At 28.0% G+C, this 25480-nt stretch overlaps 1 protein-coding gene across 2 annotated transcripts in view; it reads left to right on the plus strand.

Moving 5' to 3' along the window:
• The first annotated feature begins 227 nt into the window (after positions 1–227).
• LOC100198602 (1-phosphatidylinositol 4,5-bisphosphate phosphodiesterase zeta-1) overlaps positions 228–25480 on the plus strand; it is a 73097-nt gene continuing 47844 nt past the window's right edge. Inside the window, exons 1-2 of one of the 2 annotated variants that reach the window (XM_065801272.1) lie at positions 228–659; positions 19895–19990. In XM_065801272.1, the coding sequence (XP_065657344.1) occupies positions 19927–19990 (64 nt within the window). In that variant the 5' untranslated portion in view covers positions 228–659; positions 19895–19926. Of the gene's footprint in view, positions 660–15852; positions 16050–19894; positions 19991–25480 lie in introns of those variants that run through there. The other variant, XM_065801273.1, reaches the window with a different exon arrangement.

A 25480-nucleotide genomic window follows, 5' to 3' on the forward strand; every position in this document is an offset into this window, starting at 1 on the left:
AGAAAGTCTAAACCATAGAGCTACAAATGCAATACAAAGATAAGAACTTAAAAATGCTTTTGATCGGTTTCAATAATAAAGTTAAAGGATTTTTTTTTAATTAAAAAAAACTCACTTAAAAACTATTTTTTTATAACAAAGTTGTTCAGAAATTTTGCATTTGAATTGGCAGTAATGAGTATTATTTATTATAACATAGTTGTTATAAAAATAAACAACATAACAGTGAATTAAAAACTGAGAGTCTTGATTGGTCAGATTTTTGAATTTTCAAAAGAAATTTTTATTTCGAAAATGGTTTTGTCTTCAAAATCACTGGCTCCATTGCTTTAAAAAAATTTAAAAAAAAATAATAATATTGTCTGTGGTGTTTTAATAGTTCAACGGTTTTTAAGGATGGATGTCTACCTTGTTTTAATATAAATAAATTACTTTTAAAGGAATAAGCTATATTAAGTCTAGCAAGACTCCAGACGAGATTGTAAAGATCTTATAGAGGTATTTAAAACAATTAATTGATCTTATCAGAAAATAGTGAGGGGTGTTCAAACCAATTACTAGATAAGTAAATTAACATCTGTTTTTTAAACTCCTATTAAAGACAGCATTTATATTTGCAAAAACATTTCAGACTGGTTTGAAAAGCATTGCAAAATAAGGTAATATTCAAGTTTTATATATTCAAAATTCAATTTTATATATTCAAAACATTAAAGTTTAATATGTTTTGAAAACATTTAATTTCATTTGATTAAAAAATTTATAGCGAAATAATAAATGACAATATTTAAACATGTATGTATATGAAAATATGTATATATATGAAAATATGCGGGTTATTTTATCTTGTTACTCTTTTTTTCTTTTATCAATAAAAATCTTTTATTAGTTACAATTTTATTAATAAAATATTAAAACCAATTTTAAACAAAAAAGCTTTACTATGTTATAAGTTTGATTTAAATTTTGAGTAAAAACAGAGCAGCAATGATGCGATCACGGGACAGTTATAATGTGATTATGAGACAGTTACGATGTGATTATGACATAGTTATAATGTGATTATGAGACAGTTATAATGTGTCAATGGAACAGTTATAATGTGATTATGGGACAGTTATGATGTGATTTTGGGACAGTTATGATGTGATCACGTGACAATTATGATGTGATCATGGGACATATTTGTGCTATGGATGATTAAAGTATTTTAGTGTAATGTTAAAAGTATTTGAAGGAATTTTTAACAGCGTAGGTAGCTATGGTATAAGCTGTTGAATGTTTGTCGCCTTATTTAAGATAGTATGCTGAAGATGTATAGGCGGCTAAATTGAAATATTAAATTTAAATTATACTTAAACTTATAAATAAATAAAGGCATTTATCTTTAGAAACACTCTCTAGAGCTCAGGGGATGACAGTTTACATTAAAAGACTCGAGAACATTGTTCTTTGTTTTATCATTACTCACCGGTGAACATCATTTTATTGCAGAAACTATTAAAAATTTTAAGCAGTAGTTGCAATAAAAATGGCGATGTTATACTATTAGAGGTATCACAAGATCCTTAAACATTTAAGTAGCCGTGGCGCAGTGGTTAGAGTTCTGGCTCAGATCTAAGTGGTGCTCCCAGAAGTTCATACAGTCTTATCTGTGATATTACTGTATGGACTTCTGGGAGCACCTTAATAACACAAACTTAACAGAAACACATAAAGGTTCCTAATATAGTCGAAAAATTTTTAAATTTGTTGTTATTATTTAAGTGATTTTATACTTTTTGTTTCTTTTTAACATTTAATTTTATGCTTTTATTTTATTTCTTATTTTCCATTTTATCATTTTTCTTATCATACTTCATTAAACGTTGTGTTACCTCATTCATTCATCTTATTCACTCTTTCCTTTGTTTTCTGTTACTTGTCTTGCTTTTTAAAATTTTATCGTTTTTCTTTTTATTGATTTTTTTTACTATTTTATTTTAGTTTACTATCTTTATTATTTCTTTTTATTGTTTGTTAGTTTTTTGCCTTGTGTGTTTATTTTATCAAGGTGTCACTTCAATGACTAGTATTTAACTTTATGAGAGACACCAAACCTAACTTTGTAAAATTATACATACATTTGTAAGTTTTTCAATTTAATATATATATATTAGGGTGTGTCGATTTTTTTTTTTTTATTAATTTGAAAAACGGCAAGATGACTTTTGGTGAAGAATTTTACGGGGATTCCGAATCCGCAAAAAAAAAAGAAAAAAAAAATGTCTTGCTGGGTGGTTCAGCACTTTTTTAAACGGAAAAATGACTAAAATATGACTAATTAACGGAGGGAAATAATAATTGAAATTTTTTTTTTTTTTCAATTTTTGAAAAACTTAATCACTATTACGTTAAACTTTAGGAAAATTTCATATTTGGAGCAAAATTTATAAAAATAACCACAGAAAGTGAGTTTTTGTGAAGGGCATTTTTACAAAAATAATCCACTTTTTTCATATTGTAGACAAAATGTGACGGTAGAGTGCGTTTATTTTTTTATCGAATTTTAAAATATTGGGTGTACATTTTTGTGAAGAATTTTATAAGGAATCCGAATCTGCAAAAAAAAATAAAAAAATTAGATTTTAGACGGGGGAACGCTTAGTTTTGAAAGGTAAACTGACTAAAATGTGACTATTTAAAGAGAAAATATATTTACAAAAAATAGAAGTTGTAATATTTTTGATAAACTCAATATAAACAATATTGAACTTTATGAAAGTTTCATATTTGGTTAAAAAGTTGTAAAAATAACCACATAAAGTTGGTTTTTGTGAATGTTATTTTTATAAAAATTAATGCCATTTTTTATACTTTAAACACTCCATGTAGCAGTAGTGTGTGCCGTCTTTTCCAGTTATTATTATGCTTTAAATATAAGGGTATTTTATTTTTGTAAAGAATTGCACAAGGAATACGAATCCGTAAAAATAAAATAAGATCCACTTTATTATATCTTGTAAGATCCGCTTTATTATAGAAAAAATGACAAAATTATGTCAAAATACAAAGTTATAATAAAATTAGAGAAAGAAATTATTTATTTGCATTTTAATTTCAATATTTCGTATAAAAAATCTTTTTTAAATTTACATATAAGTAACAAATAATAGTTAATAAATTTTATTTAAAATTGGTAATTCCAGCTAAGTTAAATTTAGAATTGTTTTTGCTCATGAAACTCCTGCTGACGTCTTGTGCTTTTATATATCCTTCTCTCTTTTCATGCGAATATGTTTTTGAACAAGCCTCTGTAACCTATATAAAACAGTAAAAATAATTTCATTATGGAACAATTTTGAATAAATTATTGTATTCTTATAATTAGATAAAAAAAGAAACCTGCTTAACACAACGTTCGATGGATTGTGAATGACATGGCCAATCTGGAACAACCATAGGCTGGTAAAAAAAATTTCTGATTTCATGGGTTGTGAGGCTTGTAGTAAGAAGTGGTTCGTATAATGAATCTTTCCAATCAATTAGATTGGTTAATTTATCAGCATCAGTAATTATGCATGGTGTTTTGCGACTTCTTACTGAATCATCTCCAAACTGGGTGTTATCATCTCCTTCCCCTCTAATTTCTAGTATCTTTTGCACTCCGAACTTTCGTTCCTCTTCATTGTTGGAACACAAAAGAGTCTGAATAATGCACTCACTAAATGCAAACCATGCAGATCTTTTTACAGTTTTTATTACTATTCCAAAAACTTCTTTTTTTTGAAATTTTAATTGTTTCAATTGGAATAAAATATGCCTTGGTCCATCTATCCAGGAATGTTTTACCTTAATTTGAAACCAGCAAGGAAAACAAACACCAACTATAAATTCAATAATTAAGCGTAGGTTTCTAAGGTTATTTTCTGTTAAAAAATGAACTGAAACCCACAATCTACAGAAACGATTGGCAGTAGTAAGCCATCTTGAATGAGAAACATGACCAATTTCAAGGTTTATTAAATTTTCAGGTAAAACTCCAGATCTTATTGCTGTTACAATTCTGTATCCGTAAGCTTGATCAGACGAAAGATCCTTAACTATTTTGTCTGGCAAAACAATAAGTGGTTCACCTAAAGTTACCATTTCAAAGTTCTTGTTTATTTCCAAATCTGTAACTGTATCCAATAGTTTTCCTAAATCACCGGACCATTTGTTGTTTGAAAGTGTTTTTCCATCTAATTCAACTATTAGATGTCTGAGGGGTAGTTCATTTGTATGAAGAGCGCATATTAGCCAGTTCAACTTTTTATCAAGTTTTAATTCGACAAATTTTATGACACCTCGACTAAATGATCGGCAACTATTTCGGCATGCTTTTTTTCTTCAAATGATTTTTGTGGAGTAAAATGAAACAAAAATCCTCCACCTGGTTCCATGCATGTAGTGTAATGTTTCTCTTTAATAGATCCAGGAAAAAACCGACTGGATCCTTCTACTTCTACCTTTACTTTGGTAACGTCTTTTTTACTATCAAACAAAATACAATTGATGTTCCCATTGCCTATATATTTTAAAGTTTTATTTTTCAACTCATTCATTACATTATCTTGAGCTCTTACAATTTTTTTATGGTCAACAATAAACTGTGTATCTTTCTCAGTAATCAATCCAGCATCAATCCAGGCAGCTGTAGTCAAAGCCGCAGCAGCTCTAGAAGAAACTCCGTATCTAAAAATAGAATTTGTTTTTAGATAGTTAAATAAAGAATTTTGTTTAATTTAAAATAAAAAGTATATATTTTACCTTAGACTATGTATTGCGACATTTCGTACACTTTTAGTATTATATTTAGACTTTTTTACTTTCGAATTTGAAGTACTAGGTTCTGTGTTAAATTCTTCATTAATAAGTTCATCTTCAGTCATTGAAAAATCATTGTTTAAAATTGTATTTGTTGTTATGCTGTTTCTCTTAAAAGCTTCTTTATTAGAATGGTTATATAATTTTTTAACCTGTCTGTTGTGTTCAGGCATATCTTTGGAAGATATTTGAAGCAAACCTTTAGCACCGACTTTATCTCTTTCGGTTTTAATATAAAAAACGTCTATTATAGGAATTTTATATTCCTTAGAGCAGTTGCATGTAATGTGGGCTTGTTGTTTACAAATAACTTTGCAACCAAATTCTTTACAATCAGAAATTATACACTTACAATTTAAAATATCAAAAAGTTTATCCAATTTCAATATAAAGTCTTTTTTATTTTCTTTATTTTCTCTGTTTGCTGATATTAAAAATGCAACATCCCAAGCTTTTATAATTTTGTACACAATGTTTTTTTCAGAATAAATTATAGGAGCTTTAAAATTAGCGTTTGCTTTTTGCCACTGGGTAATAACGGCACATGCAACCTTTTTTGCCATATCTTTTATTAAAAAGGTTCTGGAGTTTTTATCACACTGTTCTCTTAAAAGGACTGCATATCGAAGTGTGTCTCTATATGTTGGAAGTTCAGATAGTAGCAACTCCTTTCCAGTACCAATTAACTCAGTTATTGAAGTTTTTTTCATGTTTCTTGTCTTTATTGTTATTTTTTTGTTAAAAGATGCCATATTAATTTCTACAATTTTTTCTATTTTGTATGTTTATATATAATCAAATTTTCTTTATAATATATAATCTTATTTAATCGCTTTTATAGTCAAAATTTAATTTTAGTATCATACTTGTCACTTATTTATCAGCAGTTGTAAATAATTATTAGATAATAAAATTATATTGCTTAAGTAATACAATTTTAATTAACTAATTTAACAGCTGTCGTTAAAACTCTACCGTCACATTTTGTCTACAATATGAAAAAAGTGGATTATTTTTGTAAAAATGCCCTTCACAAAAACTCACTTTCTGTGGTTATTTTTATAAATTTTGCACCAAATATGAAATTTTCCTAAAGTTCAACGTAATAGTGATTAAGTTTTTCAAAAATTTAAAAAAAAAAAAAAAAAAATTTCAATTATTATTTCCCTCCGTTAATTAGTCATATTTTAGTCACTTTTCCGTTAAAAAAAGTGCTGACCCACCCAGCAAGACATTCTTTTTTTTAATTTTTTTTTGCGGATTCGGAATCCCCGTAAAATTCTTCACCAAAAGTCATCTTGCCGTTTTTCAAATTGATAAAAAAAAAAAAATCGACACACCCTAATATATATATATATATATATATATATATATATATATATATATATATATATATATATATATATATATATATATATACATATATACATTATATATGTATAAAACAATTGAGAAATAAGACTAATTTTTTCCACTTATTAATAAAACCATTTTTATTCACAAATAAAATTACAATACATGTTTCGATTTTATACATGATTATTTTATAGTCATCTTCAGTTGATGACTATTTTATAGTCATCTTCAAATATATATATATATATATATATATATATATATATATATATATATATATATATATATATATATATATATATATATATATATATATATATATATATATATATATATATATATATATATATATATATATATATATATATATATATATATTTATTTATTTATTTATCTGAGTTATCTAAAAAAATCTGGAGATATAAAATTTGTGTTGAGATAAAGTTTTATATCTCAACACATACAGGTAAAGCCTGTTTAACAAAAGGAGTAATTTAATTTTCAAATGCAGACGTAAAAATAAATCCCTTTTTTCGTTTTATGATTCAAGTGATAAGCTAATTTGCATTTAACTTTTCTTTAATAAACTCTTGTTTTGTCTCCATAGAGACGTCAGATGTAGCTCTTCCGTATTTTGTAATTTTTTTAGCGATTTTTATTGTTTTTGATTTTATACGTAGTTGATGATTTCTGATGCACAATTGTCAATAGAAGTATTTTTTATCTCTAGTAGTGCTATATACAAATATTGATTTGATCTTTTTGCTTTAGATAGCAAGTTTTTGGTTATTTGCATAAGTCTCTCAGCTGTTCCGTTTGATTGTTGATACTGTGGGCTACTAGTTGTATATTTAAACCCCCACTCTTTACTAAATTTTCGTAATTCTGAATATGAGAATTATGTGCCGTTGTCGCTCCGTACTATCAACGGTATGACAAGTCTGGGAAAGATCATTTTAAGTTTCTTTATTATAGTTTGCGATTGGATGTTATGCGATTTCCCAATAACGACTATAATAGTAATTTTATTTAAATTTTATAATTAGACTATTATAAAATCCTGATTATTCTAGTGAAGTAAATCAGTTCTTACGATTTGAAATGGATGATTTGGTATTTCACTTGATATTAATAATTCCTTTGTTGTTTTTTTTTGAGTATTCTAGGCAGGTTCCACGCGTGGAACATGCCTAGAATACTTAAAAAACGTGCACGTGACGTGAACATCATTGAACGGCCAATAAGGTTTTACTGAGTCGTCAATCATTCTTTTATCCTGCTATCAATTTTTTATGTAATTCGCTGCTAAATTTGCATAATATCTTTGAGTTTATTAATTTTTTTTTTTTTTTTAGATATTCTTCTGATGATTAACAGTTTGCATAGACCATATGTACTTAAGCGATAACTTCACCTTCCGGGATTTATTCTTCCGTTTTATTGGTGTGAGCTCAGGATAACGTATCTGCCAGAATCATTTCTTTATTAGCTTTATAAATTAAAATAGTGTCATACTTTTTCAATCTTAATAACATCCTCTGAAAACGCGGAAGAATGTTTGCTAACGCTTTCTTCATAATATTGTCATGCAATTTTCTTTTTTTCCATATTAATTGGTGAAATAGCTCACTTCAAAAAAAATAGAAAAAGAAGCTCTTTTTCGATGAATACATAGTTTAACTGAGCTGGTGTTATTGACTTTGATGCAAGAGGACGGAGACGACCTCTTGCATCATGGAGACATTGACCTTGATGAAATAGGATGCAGACGCGGAGGAATATTTGCTAACGCTTTCTTTGTAATATTGTCATACAATTTTCTTTTTTTCTATATAACTTGGTGAAATCGCTCACTTCCAAAAAATAGAAAGAGAAGTTCTTTTTCGATAAATACATAGTTTAACTGAGCTGGTGTCACTGACCTTGATGCAAATGCAATTGGTTTTTCATTTTGTTTTCATTTTTCAAGTAGGACTGCTCCAACACCACCTTTACATGCGTCTACTTGTAACGTCACATGTTTTGGATATCATAAAATGCAAGACATTGTTCAGAACATAGAAGTTTTTAAATTTTATGGAAAGATTGATCTTGTACTTCGCTCCATTGCGTGTGCGTTCTTTTTTTTATTAGATTTTGAAATGGTTCTGTAATTTCCGATAAATTAATTAGGAAGTTACCAACGCATTTTATTGATGCATTAATTTTTGATTTATCTGGTTGTATTCCGTTTATTGAAAATTTGTGTCCTAAGTATATCAATTCCTTTGTTCGAAATAGGCATTTTTCAATATTTAAGGTCATTCCCATTTTTTCAGCTCGATCTAAGTATGTTGCCAGATTTTCATCATGATTTACATCTTTCGTGCCCCATATTAGAATATCATCAATATCAGTTTCCACAAAACGAAGATCATTAAAACATTGACTAACTCTTTTATGAAAAACTTCTTGCACCAAATGTATATCATTAGGTAAACGTGTAAATCTAAATCTTCCAAATGGTGTGTTCATCGTAGTTAACATAGAGCTATCTTTATCTAGTGGAATCTGCCAATAACCTTTATTTGCATCTAGCTTAGTAAAATTTTTTGCACCACCAAATATAGTTTGTGCGGCCGTGGCGCAGTGGTTAGAGTGCTTGCTTTTTAAGCAGGAGATCCAGGTTCGAAACGAGCTCTTCCTGGTTAAATGCACATCCGCGGTTCTCTGTGACAAGACCGTTAGGACTTCTTGGGGCACCTAAAATAAAAAAAAATTAAAAAAAAAAAAGTTGATATTTTTTGGAAAGTAGGTGATTGATAACAATCTCTTTTCATAGCTTAATTAATAGCTGTTGGATCCAGACAAAGACTTAGTTGTCCGTTTTGTTTTTCCACGATCACCAGCAAGTTCACCCATTCTGTGGGTTCATCTATTCTTGTTATTACTCTGGTTTTTTCCATTTTCCATTATTCAATTCAGTTTTTTTTTCCCTTTTTTGTTACATTTGTAGCATGTTTGACCAAATGCCAAACAGTTTTTTGGTTCATAAGTTTTGTTGCACTGTGTTTGTTGTTGTTTTGTATTTGAAACATTATTCATTTGTTTCAATTTTTGTTTATTTGGTTCAACCCAGTCTGTTTTGCTTTTTGATACATTTTTATTATTCGCGAATTTTCTCCGTTTCGGTAATTGTCCGATTGTCGCATTTGCTTGTCTTGGCTTTATGAATTTTTTTACACCTTTTTCGTAAGTAATTAATTTCATTTCTACATTTGCAACTTCTTCAGCTCGGCATTTGCTAATTGTTTTTGTTAAAATTAAATCCGCTCCTTTTTGAAGTAAATTATTTAAGACTTTGTCTGAGTTGATTCTGTAAAATTATTTTGCGTAATATAACTTTTTAAATCAGTCACAAAAAAACCAAATGATTCATTGACATCTTGTTTTTGTAAGAAAAGCTTTCTTTTTTTCCAAAATCAGATTTCTTTTTGGTAAACAGTATTCTTTGAATCTTTCAAACAGTTCTTTTACCGTGATGTCATCAATTTCACTATCGTCATTTTCTATTTTATTCCAAGTCCATGTGTTGAATATTTCTCTTCCCTTTTCATCGATAATAAATAAGAACGTCGAGTATTTTTCTTCTTCAGAATTATTTGACATTGCTACTTTTAGATACAACTTCATTGTTTGTTTCCATTTTTTTTATGTAACAGCAATATTGGATTCATTGAAGTCCATTTCGTTCGGCTTTGGTAATAAGTGTTCCATTTTCTTTTTTCTTTTAATAGATGAGCATTTTCCAAAATTTTTTTGTAAAACTCTCCAGTCCACTTCTGGTACCATGTAATGTTTCGCATTCTTACTCAAAGGAGAGAGAATTCAATTAATATTTGTTGACATTTATTTCTATATCTATATATCAAATTGTTACATCTAATTATTATATTAGTTGTGTGTAGTCTTCTTGTGTTGTTATTTCAACTTCTGTTGATTTTAGCGCTACGACTTTTAAGTGAGAATTTCTCGTGCGGGTTTAGTCTCTAAGGGAATACTTTTGCATTCATTTTCCGTGTAATTCTCATTCATCTTCCGTGAATACTTATTCTGCAATCGCTAATCGTTATTCTGAACGATTTTTAGAAATTATTGTCCAGAGGGAATTGTTTGCGTAACAATCATTTCATGGCGTCTTCCTAACATACATATGTTGCTTAAATTGCTAGGTCTGCAAATTTTCCAATAATAAACCATAACATGAAGACTGAAATCACAAACTATTCAACTTATAATGACCTAAAAAAGTACAGAGTGATTTGCAAAGAAAAACTATTCTTTAAGCAATTGGTTTAATTCAGAGGACAAATATGTCTTTCTTTGAATGATTGTATGACACTAAAAGTTATCAAATAGACTATTTTTTGCAGACATCAGAATAGAGTATATCAGCAATAATAGTCCATTGTAATGTTATAATGACCATGATAGTTTGAACCACCAACATTGCTGTCCGATTCGCAGTATTGTAAATCAAAACCAAGCCGCTATAGTTCCTCATTTAAGAGATCGAACAACCCTCAGTTAGAAATCTCGCAAGAGTTCATTATTATTACTAATGTCTTTTGCGAATTTGACTCTTGCGATATCTCCATGATGATATAAGACCTGAATAAATGAATAAATTTATGCAATGGCGGATTAATTTACAAATAAAGAATTAAAATCAAAGTAAAAAGATCACATATTTTTGTTTGAAAGTTAAAAAACGAAAAAGTTTTCAAACTGAAAGTTAAAAAATGAAAAGTTTTCAAACTGTTTCGAACAGCTCTAGAGTCGCCAAGATTTATTCAGTGTTAAGGCGGATTTATACCTGCAGAAAATTTTCCGCGGAACAGAACGGAAAGAAAATTATTCAATCTCGTAACATAAAAATTGCGTAGCTTAATTTTTTTTGTTACAGTTTAATGATTTTCTTTTCCTTTCAGTTGCGCGAAAAATTTCCATAAAGTAGAAATCCGCGCATAAGTAAATTTTTTTCTATTGTTCTTTAACTCTATAACAAATTGCGTTTACTTTTGTAACTTTAAAATGTTAAGAAACTTTCTTCGATTTTTTTTTTAATAACGTTAAAATATTAGGAAAACAACAATCGCTTTCTTCAAGAAAAAAACTGTTACATTTTAACGTAAAATTTTAACGTAATCAAGTTCTAATAGAATAGTTTATTTAGTGTGGCCGTGGCGCAGTGGTTAGAACGCTTGCTATATAAGCAGGGGATCCAGGTTCGAAACGAGCTCTGGACATATTTTCGCGTCACGGTAAGAAAGGAGGCGTGAACTACCTGGTTATAACTTCCGCGGTGCTCTTCCGCACTTCCGCGGTGCTCTGTGACAAGACCAGTAGGACTTCTTGGGGCACCTAAAATAAAAAAAATTATAAAAAAAATTTTTTATGTAATTTATTTTTGTCAGCAATCATTTACAATTCAAGGTGATTTCCGTCATATAAAAATTAAGAAATATTTAATATAAATACATTTCATTATATAGAGTAGTTAGAGATCGTCCATAAATTACGCAACGCTCAACTTATTAAAAAAGTAGAAGATGGAGATCATTTGCTCTTTTGCGCGGCAATTTTTACTGAACTTTAAGGCCTAAATTTATTTTTGGTTTAATTAAAAGCTCTACGAGGGAAAACTTATGATCTCTTTTGTTTTGCTTATTTGTTAAATTTAGCGTTACGTAATTTATGGACGATATATATATGGAGACTGGAAAACATTTATCATCAGTAACCTTTAATAAATAAAAAGAGGATGAAAGTGTGTTGTTAGAAAAAATCAAGTAAAGAGTTTTGATTTGCAATAAGTTCTTTTTGAATTTTTGAGCGGTATTGGCTTCTCTAAGTTTACGACTTATACTTTTAAAATGGTTCCATAGCATTGGGCCACTATAAGAAGTGGAAAAGGTGTAGGATTTAATATACGGAGAGGTTTTACAAATGTTCCAGTTTGTATCAGTTTGATGTTTTAGGATAATTATTATAAAAAACCATAGGAATTTTTTTAAACTGATGTTGGAACATAAATGGTGTGACTTTGAATATGTTTATTTCATAAATATCAAAAGCTTTATTTTCAAAACCACTTCACAATAATTATTAGGAGCTTTATTTAAATCACAAACATAAGTATTAGGAACTTTATTTCACAACTTCACAAATGCTAAATGCATTTGTAAAGTGGTTTTAAAAATAAATAATTCTTGCTGCATAATTCAATTGCTGGAGGAGACATTTGAGTTTAGATTTGCTTTTACTACTCCAAAAAGTATTGTGATAATTAGCTGATGATGAATGCAAAAAATATTGTGATCAGTAGCTGATGATGAATGCAAAAAATATTGTAATAAGTAGCTGATGATGAATGCAAAAAATATTGTGATAAGTAGCTGATGATGAATGCAAAAAATATTGTGATAAGTAGCTGATGATGAATGCAAAAAATATTGTGATAAGTAGCGGATGATGAATGCAAAAAATATTGTGATATGTAGCGGATGATGAATGCAAAAAATGTTGTGATAAGTAACTGATTATGAATGCAAAAATATTGTGAGAAGTAGCTGATGATGAATGCAAAAAATATTGAGATAAGTAACTGATGATGAATGCAAAAAATATTGTGATAAGTAGCTGATGATGAATGCCAAAAATTTTGTGATAAGTTGCTGATGATGAATGCAAAAAATATTGTGGTAAGTAGCTGATGATGAATGCAAAAAATATTGCGATAAGTAACTGATGATGAATGCAAAAAAATATTGTGATAAGTAGCTAATGATGAATGTAAAAAAAATTGTGATAAGTAACTGATGATGAATGCAAAATATAGTTAAGTTAGTGTAGATTTGTCTCAGATTTGACGGATTTTATATAAAGTACTGATGTTTATTGATAACTTTTTGCAAATATGATTAATATAATCTCTCCAGGATGAGTTTTCATCTATTAAAACAACAACTAATTTGTTTGTGAAAGAGTGCTCAATTTTGATGTTATTTATATATAGCATTGGTTAGGATGTAGGAATATATTAAGACTTCCGTTTAGAATGGAATAGGCTGTTAGATTTAAGCCAGTTTAGTATTTGTTCTAGTTCTTTGCTTGCTACTTGAAATAGAGAAATAATGTTATTATGAAAATGAAATAAAGTGGTGTCGCCTACAAACATGATAGTAGACACAGTATTTGATGCTCTGTATAGATCGTTGAATAGATTTAAAACAGTAGAGGATATTCCCTTGTGGAACCCCACATAATACTTTAAGTTTTTTGACTGAAAACCGTCATTTAGAGATATAAACAGTTTTCGATTAGCTAAGTAACTGGAAACCATTTATGGTATTCATGGCATACTCCAAGTTTCAGTTTTTCTAGTAAAATTTGATGATTAACGGTGTCAAATGCTTTCGACAGGTCTAGAAATATACCTAAAGTGGATTTATTACAAGATATAAAATGTATATATAAGATATACAAGTGGATGCTCCGTAGAGTAATTTGATCGAAAACCATATTGGTTACAATAGAGAAGATTGTTTTCATTCGAAAATGCAAATAGCCTATTATACATGATACGCTCGAGGGCTTTTGAAAAAACAGCTAACGTCAATATAGGTTGATAATTTATAATCAAACTTTCATCTCCTTATTTAAAAAAGGGTGTAATCATTGCAACTTTTAGTTTATCTGGAAAAACACCTGCTTTGAGCGATTTGTTGAAAATATCTAATAAAACTTCTTTAAATAAACCCATAGCAATTTTTGATTATGCTGGCTTAAATAGAGTCATAGCCTGTTGTTTTATTTGTGTTTAACTCTTTTTATAGAATCAATTTTTATAGAATATAGTGCTGACTCTTGAGATGATATATTTATTGCATCTTTCTTCGTAAAATAATAAAAAACAACATATAGCAACTTCAACATAGATATAATACTAGTAACTGTTATTATGTCTATGATAAAGTTGCATCAAACTTGTAACCGAGTCCGCAGTTTCGTAATCAAGTTTGCGTTGAGTTTCGTAATCAAGTTTACAGTTTGGTTAGTAGAGACAGCTTCATTCGTGCAAGACTTGCATTGCAAAAAAATAATGCTTTTATTCAACACAAAAAGACAGTTTGAGACAGATCCAAATGAATCAGATAGTTGAAGTTTATTACAGCTAAACTTTAAACATTTTTTAAAAACATTTTCCACTCTTATTAAAACTTTAATTGTACATTATGGATTGCAGAGCTTGTTTGCCAGAAACTCATGAAACAGTGTTTTTTTGTGAAAACTCAGCCCTCTAGCGGCAACTGAAGACATTAAAATATTTTCTTGAAAATTAAAATCATTTCTAACTTAGTCATTGTGCAATGTTTAAACTCTATTACAAATCGAATATATGCATAGAATTTGTTAATTTTATTTTGTAAAAAAGGTCAGAAAACATGTTTTTTAAGAAAAATAAAACCCTTGCGCAAACTGAAGACAAACTGAAAAAAAAAAAAAAAAAGATTGGCACAATTACTCTTTATGGCATTATGCAACTTTTCTGATCTATTACAATTTCAAAATCAAAAAAAGTTGTTTTTCGATACACTCTATCTTTCACAATTTTACCTGCTTTTAGCCAATATAATATATACATACATAGTAAAACATATGAGGAAAATTTTGACATTCTTTATTAGCCAATATGTGAAGAAAAGAACTCACCCATTAATTAACAAAAAATAAAAAATTTATAGTCGACAAAAAGTTTTAAAAACTTGTAATATTGTTCTTTTTGTTTTGATGAACTATTCAGATTCATCTAACTATGTTTTTCCTCCTATGTAATTATATAACATTTTATAGAACTATTTATCGTTATATATAACTACATGACATGTAACTATGTGACATTATATGTAGCTATGCAGTCCTATTTATTAATTTTACGTTAAGTTTTAGTTTAGTTTATCTCGTGGGACAACAGATATTTGTTAACTAAGCTGGAAAAAGAATATGTTATATAGAATTATACTAACACATAATTATATGACTATATAGTAAAAAAGCCATAAGTATTTTTCAAAGATAAGGGCTAAAAATTACCAAATAATGATGTCTCGGGGCAACTTTCTTCATGTTTCTAGAAAAATTTCCAATTTTTATTTAGCTTTAAAGTTCCTTTAAAAATGTAAAAATGTACGTTTTTATTCAAGATTATTCATAAAATCAATCCTTGGCCTGAAGATTTAGTTCTGAGTTTGACGCAGGTCGTTTGACTTTGTTATAAATATGCTAAAATTAGAAAGCACTAATGCTAAATTTTTGTTAAAATGTCCATTTAATAACGGATAAAAAGTTATCTCGAATAAAATTAGTCTATTTTTTCTAATTTATTTTAAAATTACTAGTCATTAAAAACATTTTAAAATTTAAATAAACACAAAACTGTTATAAGTTATATTAGAAAGTTGATCGTTATTTAGAAAGTAGGTGTGATGCCTTTTGTAATTCATATTTACGTTTTTTGCATTTAAAAGCTAATCTGTTCCGAAAATTTGCGCTGTCATTTCTAAACTTTCTAATTCTATTTGAACTTCATATGACTAGTTATGGTGTTTTACATCCATTTTAAATCGCCATTTCAAAAGCATCAATAAGTTTTTGTCTCCAAATAATTTCCTTACTTGGATGCTAATCGTGTTTTATATAGTTTTATTTAGTTTACTAACATTTTGTTTAATGATGTGTATTGGATTTTAAATACTCTTGCATTTTTTTTTTCTTATTTTTTAAGATCAGTTTATGAAGATTGTAAGGTAATTTTTATTTGCAAAAGGTTTGTCAAAATTAATTTCTTTTCAATAAATTTTTTCTTTTTATTAAAAACAAAAAGCGCTTTGTTAATTTAAAATAGTCATAAAAGTGTTTACAAAAAATTTTTCATTATATAAACACTTTTAATGTTTGTAAGTTTTCTAATGAAATAAAATTCTGTTTGCACCAGATTTATTTGAATTAACATTTTGATATCATTATGTCGTCGATGTCATCAACCATCGCATAGTTAACAATCACAAAAAGAAAAAAAGTTACCAAGTTCCTAATTTATTTTTAGGAGGGTTAAAGCATTTAAGGTGTTATATAAATTAGTAGCAAGGCTAAATAACACTTAGTTTATTTTAAAATGCTGAAATAAAAATTGTTTTACCCTTTTTTATGCTGATTCAGCATTAAATGCAGAAAACTCAACAAAAAAAGAAAACTACATTTTCTCAGCTTTTTTAAGACATTACAAGCTAAAACTTGCCACACTGTTGGATTATAGTGTAATAAACAAAATCTCACTAGAAAAACTTAAAATAATAATTATTTATATTAATTAATTAATTATTTATAATAATTATTTATAATAATTATTTATAATAATTATTTTTAAAATGGCTGCTCTTTTAGTTTTAAAGGATATTTTCGATGCAAAAACTTTTGGTAAAATACAAATATATTTAAATGGAAACAAGTTTGAGGTTGGTTCCAGTAAGTTCCAGTATTGCTGTTCTATCTATAACAAAACAAACCTGAAAATGAAGTTGATTGCATATCTGGTCAAAAAGGGATGAATGATTTGCTGTTTGCAGTCAGACAAAAAAATACAATTGAGAAATCAAGCTTCAAAGTTTAAATACAATATTTTAATTAAAAATTTCATACATTCATTTTGTCTAACAACATTAATTTTCAACTTTAATTTTCAAGTAGTTTAGTAATTATACAAACCCAAAAATAAAAACGACTATTTAAAATTTAGTTCTTAGATAAAAATTTATCAATAAAAACTTTGGTTGCTATGGGCGTAACTAAGTAAATTTCTTAACTCATAATCAATAAAATTAATTTTTTAACTATTTTGTTATTAAAACTATATCGTGTTATTTATGGTTAAAAAGTCAGTCAAATTTTATAAAAAGTTATCTAAAAAAATAAAAATTAATTTTTTTAATGGAAATCGCTAAGTTTTTACTATATAACTACCTTAAAATTAGCAAACATATGCATACACATAAACTGAGAAAAATAAGTATTATGCATAAATATAAAAGTTAATTAAAACAACGCGAATAATCTATATTATTAAAACTTAAAATATTTGTTTCATTTATTTAAATTTCATTACTTTTAGACGGCAATGTTGCTCCTATTTTATTTATTTGAAATTCATTCATTCTATTCAGGGTTGTTGCGACATAATATGTCTGGCAGATCTGTCGACATTTTTTCAGACAAATTTTTTGCCGACGTAAATGTGTCCCACATATTTTCCATCGACATATTTTGACATTATTTTATGTCTTACATATTTGCTGTTTGATATTCTTGAAAAAAAAATTAATCTAACGAACTTATTGCGCATTTCAGCTTAATGTATAGTGAAAATAGTTTAACAAATTAGTTGCTTTTTTGCAATCAATTATGCTTCATAAAACTTTTATTTTAAACCCTATAAGCAAACATCAATTGTTTCACAAAGGTCTTTTTCTGCCCTTTTTAGCGATGTATCATTTGATAGTATTGACTATTATTGACTATTATTGAAGCATCATTTGATAGTATTTGATAGTATTGATTAGTATTGGCGATTTCCTTTATTAGAATGTAACAACCATTTCAAGCTGAGTTTTTATTACTGAAAGTGGTTTTTATTAGTATGACTTAACTTAAAATTATTCTTATGATTAAAATAATAATAATAAAAAAACATTTTCAGTTATTTTTAATTAATGGTTGATCTTGAAAAAGATTTCATTATGAAAAATTGAATTCAAAAGATTCTATGAAAAAAATGGTTCACAGAATTTCAAAAATTTCGTGCCAAATTAAATTCATTTAAGCTGAAGAACTTGAAATATTTCGCAAAAATTATATTCAGCTCATTAAATTCATAGACTAACCGGTTATAATTTATAACTAATTACGAATAATATACTTGTAGTTATAATAGTTATGATTTATTTAATAATAAAATAATTGACAATTGCATTATAACTGCATAATTAACTGCCATAAACTTGCATAAAATGTTTTGAGTGAAATATACATTGGAGTAATTATTTTTTTCGTTTTCCTTACGATTTTAAGTCAAAAATGGAGAATAATTTATTGAACGAACAAGTGAAAAGTCAATTTGAAATTAATAAAGGAGTAAAATGTGCAAAAAATTTTGCAAAGGCAAATTAAGTAAATTCAAAGATCACCTTCTTCGAAAACTTAATAAGAACTTAATGTGCTGAATATAATTTTTGCGAAATATTGAAATGGTTGTTACATTCTAATAAGGGAAATCGCCAATACTAATCAATACTAATCAATACTATCAAATACTATCAAATGATGCTTCAATAATAGTCAATATTAGTCAATACTATCAAATGATACATCGCTAAAAAGGGCAGAAAAAGACCTTTGTGAAACAATTGATGTTTGCTTATGGGGTTTAAAATAAAAGTTTTATGAAGCATAATTGATTGCAAAAAAGCAACAAATTTGTTAAACTATTTTCACTATACTCTTTAAAGCTGAAATGCGCAATAAATTCGTTAGATTAATTTTTTTTTTAAAGAATATCAAACAGCAAATATGTAAGACATAAAATAATGTCAAAATATGTCGATAGAAAATATGTCTGACATAGGTTATATCAGTAAAAAATAATTCAGACATAAAATTATGTCAAAATATGTCAATAAAAAATATGTGGGGCATATTTTATGTCAGCAGAAAATAATTCAGACATAAAATTATGTCAAAATATGTCGATCGAAAATATGTCTGACATTTTTTATGTCGGCAGAAAATAATTCAGACATAAAATTATGTAAAAATATGTCGACAGAAAATATGTGGGACATATTTTATGCCGGCAGAAAATATGTCTCAGAAATATTTGACAAGTAACAACCCTTATTCTATTTATCTTGGTATGTTGCATAGCTCCTGAAAGTTTTAAAAATAAAATTAAAAAATTTGGTTTTAAATATATAAAAATAATAAAGGTAACAGTAAAAGAAAAGAAAAAAGAAAAAAACTCTGCAAGGAACGAGTTTTTTTTTAGGATGGGCTTAACTATTTTTGACTGAATTCCAATTGATTGCTTGTAAAAGTTAATGAAAAATTAATTTTAGCAAAATTTTTTATCAATTTATTAATTTTCCTCGTACGCCATTATTGCGTAAAACTTTCTTTTTTCCTTTTTACAAGACATAATTTTAGTTTACTATTTTAAAGTCGGTCAATTTTAAAGTTTACTATTTTAAAGTAATATTTTTCCTATAAAGAATGTATAAAAGATTGACAGATTGAACAGCAATCTAAAACCAATGAACTAAACTATGGGTAAAATTTGAGCTCCATATAAAAGAGTTTCACCTGCTCCTTTAACTTGAAATTTCTTTTTTTTATAGCTATTTTATTAACCATAGCAGGTTAGCCGGTAGCCGGTAGTCGGTAGACAGGTCAGAGAAATAAGCAGAGTTATATTAAAATTTTAATACTATTGTATTCTTAATAAGTCTTTTAACACCAAGGAATGCCGGGTAATTGCTAGTTATCATACATTTTATTGTTATAGTTTTTTTTTAATTCTTATTTTTATTCTTTACTGTTATAGTTAAAGTATAGACGTTACAAGGTGGTATAGCTATGACTCAGGAATACGAACTAACAAGAAGTTTTGAAATCATTGAATATTCTGAAAATATTGATGGTGAGTCTTTTGAAAGTTTTTTTAAAAATCCAATTTACAATTAACCTATCTATTTTTCATTGTTAAAATTTTATTACAGTTATCAATATGAATATTAATATAGTACAGCCAGTGTTGGATTGCAGAAAAGTGAGGACCTAGACACAGAAACTTTTGGGGGCCCAATATTCTTTAAAAAACAATTTTTTTAAACTTTATTTCATATTAAAATTTTATTTTGCTTTGATCTAAGAAAAAAAATTGTAGATTAAAAATTGTATAGAAATATTTCTAGGTAAATAGATTTAAGATATATTTAGAAACAGAAATATTTTAAAATAAGTGCAACAATGAAGTAGAAAATAATAAAAATTATTAGCATTATTGATTAACTCACAAATAAATTTGTCTAAATATTATTTAAATTAAAAAAAGATTTTAAAATTTGAAAGCATTTTGTGTTTGGGGGCCCCATGCCATGCCCTAGTCTGACCTATTGGTTTATCTAGCACTGAATATAGCTTTAATTTAAATTTTAATTTAACAAGTATTGCTTAATAATAGATTTCTCTAAATAATAGATTCTGATTATTTACGTATTTTTTTCAACACTCCCCTGGTAAGGAGAGGTAGGTGTAACGGGATAAACACTTCTTCCGACAAATATTAATGACAGAATACAATTTTTTTAACTTTAGCTTTTCGTTTACTTTGTGATTTCTTTATTAAATTGTTTAAATTGAATGTTTGTGATTTCTTATAGTTTAAATTGAATGTTTGTGATTTCTTATAGTTTAAATTGAATGTTTTCTACTTTTCATATGAGACTGACTAGTTCGTGTTGCATAAAGATAAACAGATTTATTCTGTTCATCACCATTTCACAGTGAGACAGGTGATGGACAAAAGTAAAAAAAAAAAATACATTTTCAAAAACAATATTATTATATACCATTTTATAGCTTAAACATATAGCTTTTATAAAATGTAAATATTTTCGCATAACTATCACGCAGTAAAACAAAAAGTTTTTTTTTTTTTTTAAATAAAAAGGTTTCCAAATTTTTTTAATTCGATAATATTTTTTGTGTTACTAATAAGTATGGAATAGATGCTAATTTTATTATCTGCATTTTTACTTCAAAATTTAATAAAAACTTTCAAATGAGCTATTACAACACTGTTTTGCACGTGTCAAATAAAATGATTTCAAATGACGGGGTATTTTGTGTATTTTTTTAAGTTAAAAATTCTCTTATATAGTCGAATACTTTTGCGGTCCAAATCGGTACAGTAATTTGAGATTTGAAATACATTGTTCAATATGTATATTGTCAATGTAAATTTGGTTTATAATCTGCGGATGTCCGCCTGGTCTCTAATAATGATTTTTAAAAGTTAAATGATGTATTCAATTTTATTTGGCGAAAAAATTATATGTATTTTACTCTAAATAGTTTTTTAATAATTGGGTCTCAGCTAGACTAGATTAGTGTTACAAACTTGTTTTAATACTGGTACATCTATATAATATACCCATTTATAAGATTTTGTTAACGTATGTCATATTTTGAAAACATGATAAATATTGCTATATATATTAGAGTGGTCCAAAAAATTGAAAGGTGGAAAGTTAAGTTGGGTCACATTTGCTTTTGTTCTATTCCCCATATAGACCATTTTGGCCAATTTTTTAAAATTTTTAAACATAACAAAGGGTGGCGCAATTTTGAACAATAAATGTTGTTGCGATGGAAGAAACAAGAAATAACTCGAAATTTAGTTTCTTCAGCAAAAAAATTGTTACAAAATAAAAACGAAATGAAATATCATGATTTTAGAGGTTCTAGTTATTTTGAACTTAATTCATATATTGTAATGTAATTCATTGTTTATATTGAGACTTTTTTCAACAGACGCTTTGATGGCTCTCGAAAGGCTTTCCGATGAGTGCTGGCAACCTGCAAGAGGTATTTCTTTTGCTTTTCGTCTTTTGTTATCGAAGTGTTAAAGGTCTGGGTTAAAGCAACCCCTCTTTCCGTACAGTCATTAACTACTTTCATTTGCCTGGCAGTTTCCCTGAACTGAATATAAATTGGATCCATTTGCCAAAGGTCGGGTGGCATCGAGAGAGAAACTTGAGCCTTCTCTGCTCCGTTGTCAATGAGAAGGTCGAAAAGATGAGATGTTTGGTTTGTAACGTATGATTCCAATGGGTTTTCTAACTTGAATGGTTTGCCTTCAAATATCTTTGGTAACGTTTTCTTTTTTGCACGTTTAAGATTCTGAAACATGGCGGCTTTTGTATGAACATCAACGCAGGGGTCGAAAAAAGCCAAGCCAATCAAATGTTCTGAAAAATACTATAGATGTCTTTTGAAGGCTGTCATTGCTGCATCTCTAACAACATTGTTGCAGGTATAACCATTCAAAAGTCTCAACAGTCTCAAATCATTATATGGGGCTCTTTCTTCCAAGCAACCTTCATGCCAAAATTCTCCAAAGAATAGAGCAACAAACAGGCTGATGTTGGTCAAAGCTTTTCTTTCATGAGCAGTGAGAGTCACTTGATTCTTGAAAAGAAGGATTTTGATGGAATAGATGCCCTTAGCCATCCACCTGATGTGGTGCATGGCTCCAGGTGCTCGAAATCGCACTTCGAGCAACCACCAAGAAGTCGCACTTCGTGGGCAACCACCAAGAAAGATGAGGCATAATTGTAGAAGCTCGTCATAGTCTTGGCGAACTTTTTTTTCTCGGCGTTGGTGATGGCTTTTTGCAGCTTCTTTGTAGTATGCAATCATTTCATCGCGGAGATCAGTCATAGATTTATTGAAGAGCGTTTCATCAGCAGCATCATATTTGCTTGGGTCAAATGTTGGCTATTCTTTTTGAAATCGTTTGTATAAACCTCATCAGGTCCAGTTATAGCTCCTAGATATGTCGATGCAAAAACGTTGAAAAGTATAACTTTAAAAACATGGTGGCAACATGCTACTCACACAAGATCTTTCTTGAGAGTTTTTTCAATAATAGTGCAAGCTCCAGATTTGATGCCAGTGTTTGAAGCTGTTGAATCAAACACAAGTCCACATATTCTGACTTTGAGATACCAATAATCCAATATTTCAAGCCAGGCACTAGCTTGCTCCTCACCTGTTCCCCTTATAATTTTGGTAACCCCAAGTAACTTTTCTTCTCCAGCTCCAAAAACTAGGATTGCAATTCTGTCTACCTTTACATTCGTCTGGACAATATCTGGTGGGAGTTTTCCATCCCAGTGCAACAGAAGTGGTACCTGAGTCAAATATGATTTTTGGTCCTTGACTGCCTTGGACTTGCGTATATCCATTCTAGAACGACAGATAGTGCTGCGAGAAACTGAAATGCTATCCAGATTATGTCGAAGGGCTTGAGCAGCTGTAGCAATAACATAAGTTGCTTGCTGATCACTAATGTTAACGCGGTCAAGTGTGAGGTTCAAGTCTGGAGTCAGAATGTTATTCCTTGCCCTTTTTGGAGCTGAGTGAGGTAGCCTTGTGGAAACGCTGAAAAGTTCATCATCAGATACAAACTCAGTTTCAGAAGCGGAAGAGCTGGAAGAATGTTCTGACAGTAGAGTTGAAGCAACCACTTCTTGGTTTTTCCTGGCATCTTCAGTGTCCCTTTCTTTTTGTTTTAAATGTTTTTCTGCTTGTTTAATTGTTCGAGAGTCCTGTTGGGCCAAATGCTTATCCATACTTCCAAAACTGAAGCTGGAGAGATCTTCTCGCTGTGATACCAGAAACGCTTTGCCTTCCTCATTGTGCATAATCTGCAATCCATCTGATCTTGCAACATCAAAAAGTTCATGTAAATTATTTTCGAAAATTTTCTCTTTCATTCTGTATCCCTCGACATTTTTAGTGCAACTTTTGAAAAATTGCATAACATTTTTATTGATCGCTAAAAGTGTTCAACTTTGCGCCACCTCTAAATATTACTGAACCTGTCTCATTTTTCGCGTAGGGATTTCTCTTATGTATAAAAACAAGAGCAATTATGACCTAAATTGATACTAATAAAAAAAATTTTAACACACTATCTAGCACAACTCTAATATATATATATATATATATATATATATATATATATACATATATATATATATATATATATATATATATATATATATATATATATATATATATATATATATATATATATATATATATATATATATATATATATATATATATATATATGATATATATAATATATAATATATATATATAATATATATAATGTATAATATATACATAATATATAATGATATATAATATAATACGTAAGTAATATAATATAGTAAGCTTGAACTTTTTTTTTTTTCGCCGAAAATAACGAAAAATTATTATTATTGTTTCTTTTATTTTGTAGAAGTTTTTGTGTTTGCATTTTCGTTTTGTAGTTTTTGCTTTCATTTTGTAGTTTTTGCGTTGTGTCTTTTCGTTTGCGTAAAGTTTATAATTATTTGTGCTGTTGTGGCTAATTATTTTTATTCTTGTTCGCTGTTTTTCTATTTTACTAATTTTTCTACACCTTTTTTTTTTTTCTTACACCTTTCTTTTTTCGCCAAAAATAATTTAATTTTGCAGAAGTTTTTGTGTTTGCATTTTCATCTTGTAGTTTTTGTGTTTTGCCTATTCGTATGCGTAAAGTTTGTTTTTATTTGTGCTGTTTTGCTAATTGTTTTTATTTTTGTTTGCTGTTGTTATTTAGTGTTTTCATATTTTTGTCTTATTATTTAATTTATTATAGCTTTATTGTTATCATTATTATTTTTAGATTAATTTACTTTACACATGGTTATTTTTTTCTCCGTTTGTTTACTTTATTTAGGTATCACTCCAATGACTAGTTTTAAACTATATGAGTGACACCTGACCTAGTTTTGTAAAATTATAAAAAGAACTTGTAATTTTTCAATTTTTGGTTAAATAAATGGATTATTAGTTAATCTTAATATTTTGGATGCAGTTGTAAATGGCATAAACTTAACTGCATATAATAACCTGTTTAACTTCATAAAGTATTTTTAACAAAGGTATATATGCAAAAACTAAAAAATTCGTTTTGAATAGAATACAAATTGAGCCAATATCAGTTCCATTTGTAATTGATAATAAGAAAATTCTACTAACTGCTTTCATTGATAAGGAAAACTCTGCTCTTATCCAACTGTACTATCTGGCAGGCCCAAGGTGAAATTTTGATACTTTAGGTAGTAAAATAAAGAATATATTGACTATGTAGTAGTTTCATGAAATATAAAATAGAGGTCTGGAACTGTATAAAAATTTTCATATGCGGAGTGTCATAAAATATTCCCAAGGTATTATTTTCTTAATGAAATTTTTTTTATTTTTTATTTTGGATGACTATTTATAACCGCACCACTCTTTCAAAGTTTAATATTTTTACATTTTTTGAGTTTTTAAGGGCATTTTCAAACAATCGGCGCAAACAGAAATT

Source organism: Hydra vulgaris, chromosome 07 (assembly GCF_038396675.1).
Source record: "Hydra vulgaris chromosome 07, alternate assembly HydraT2T_AEP".
Taxonomy (NCBI): Eukaryota; Metazoa; Cnidaria; class Hydrozoa; order Anthoathecata; family Hydridae; genus Hydra; species Hydra vulgaris.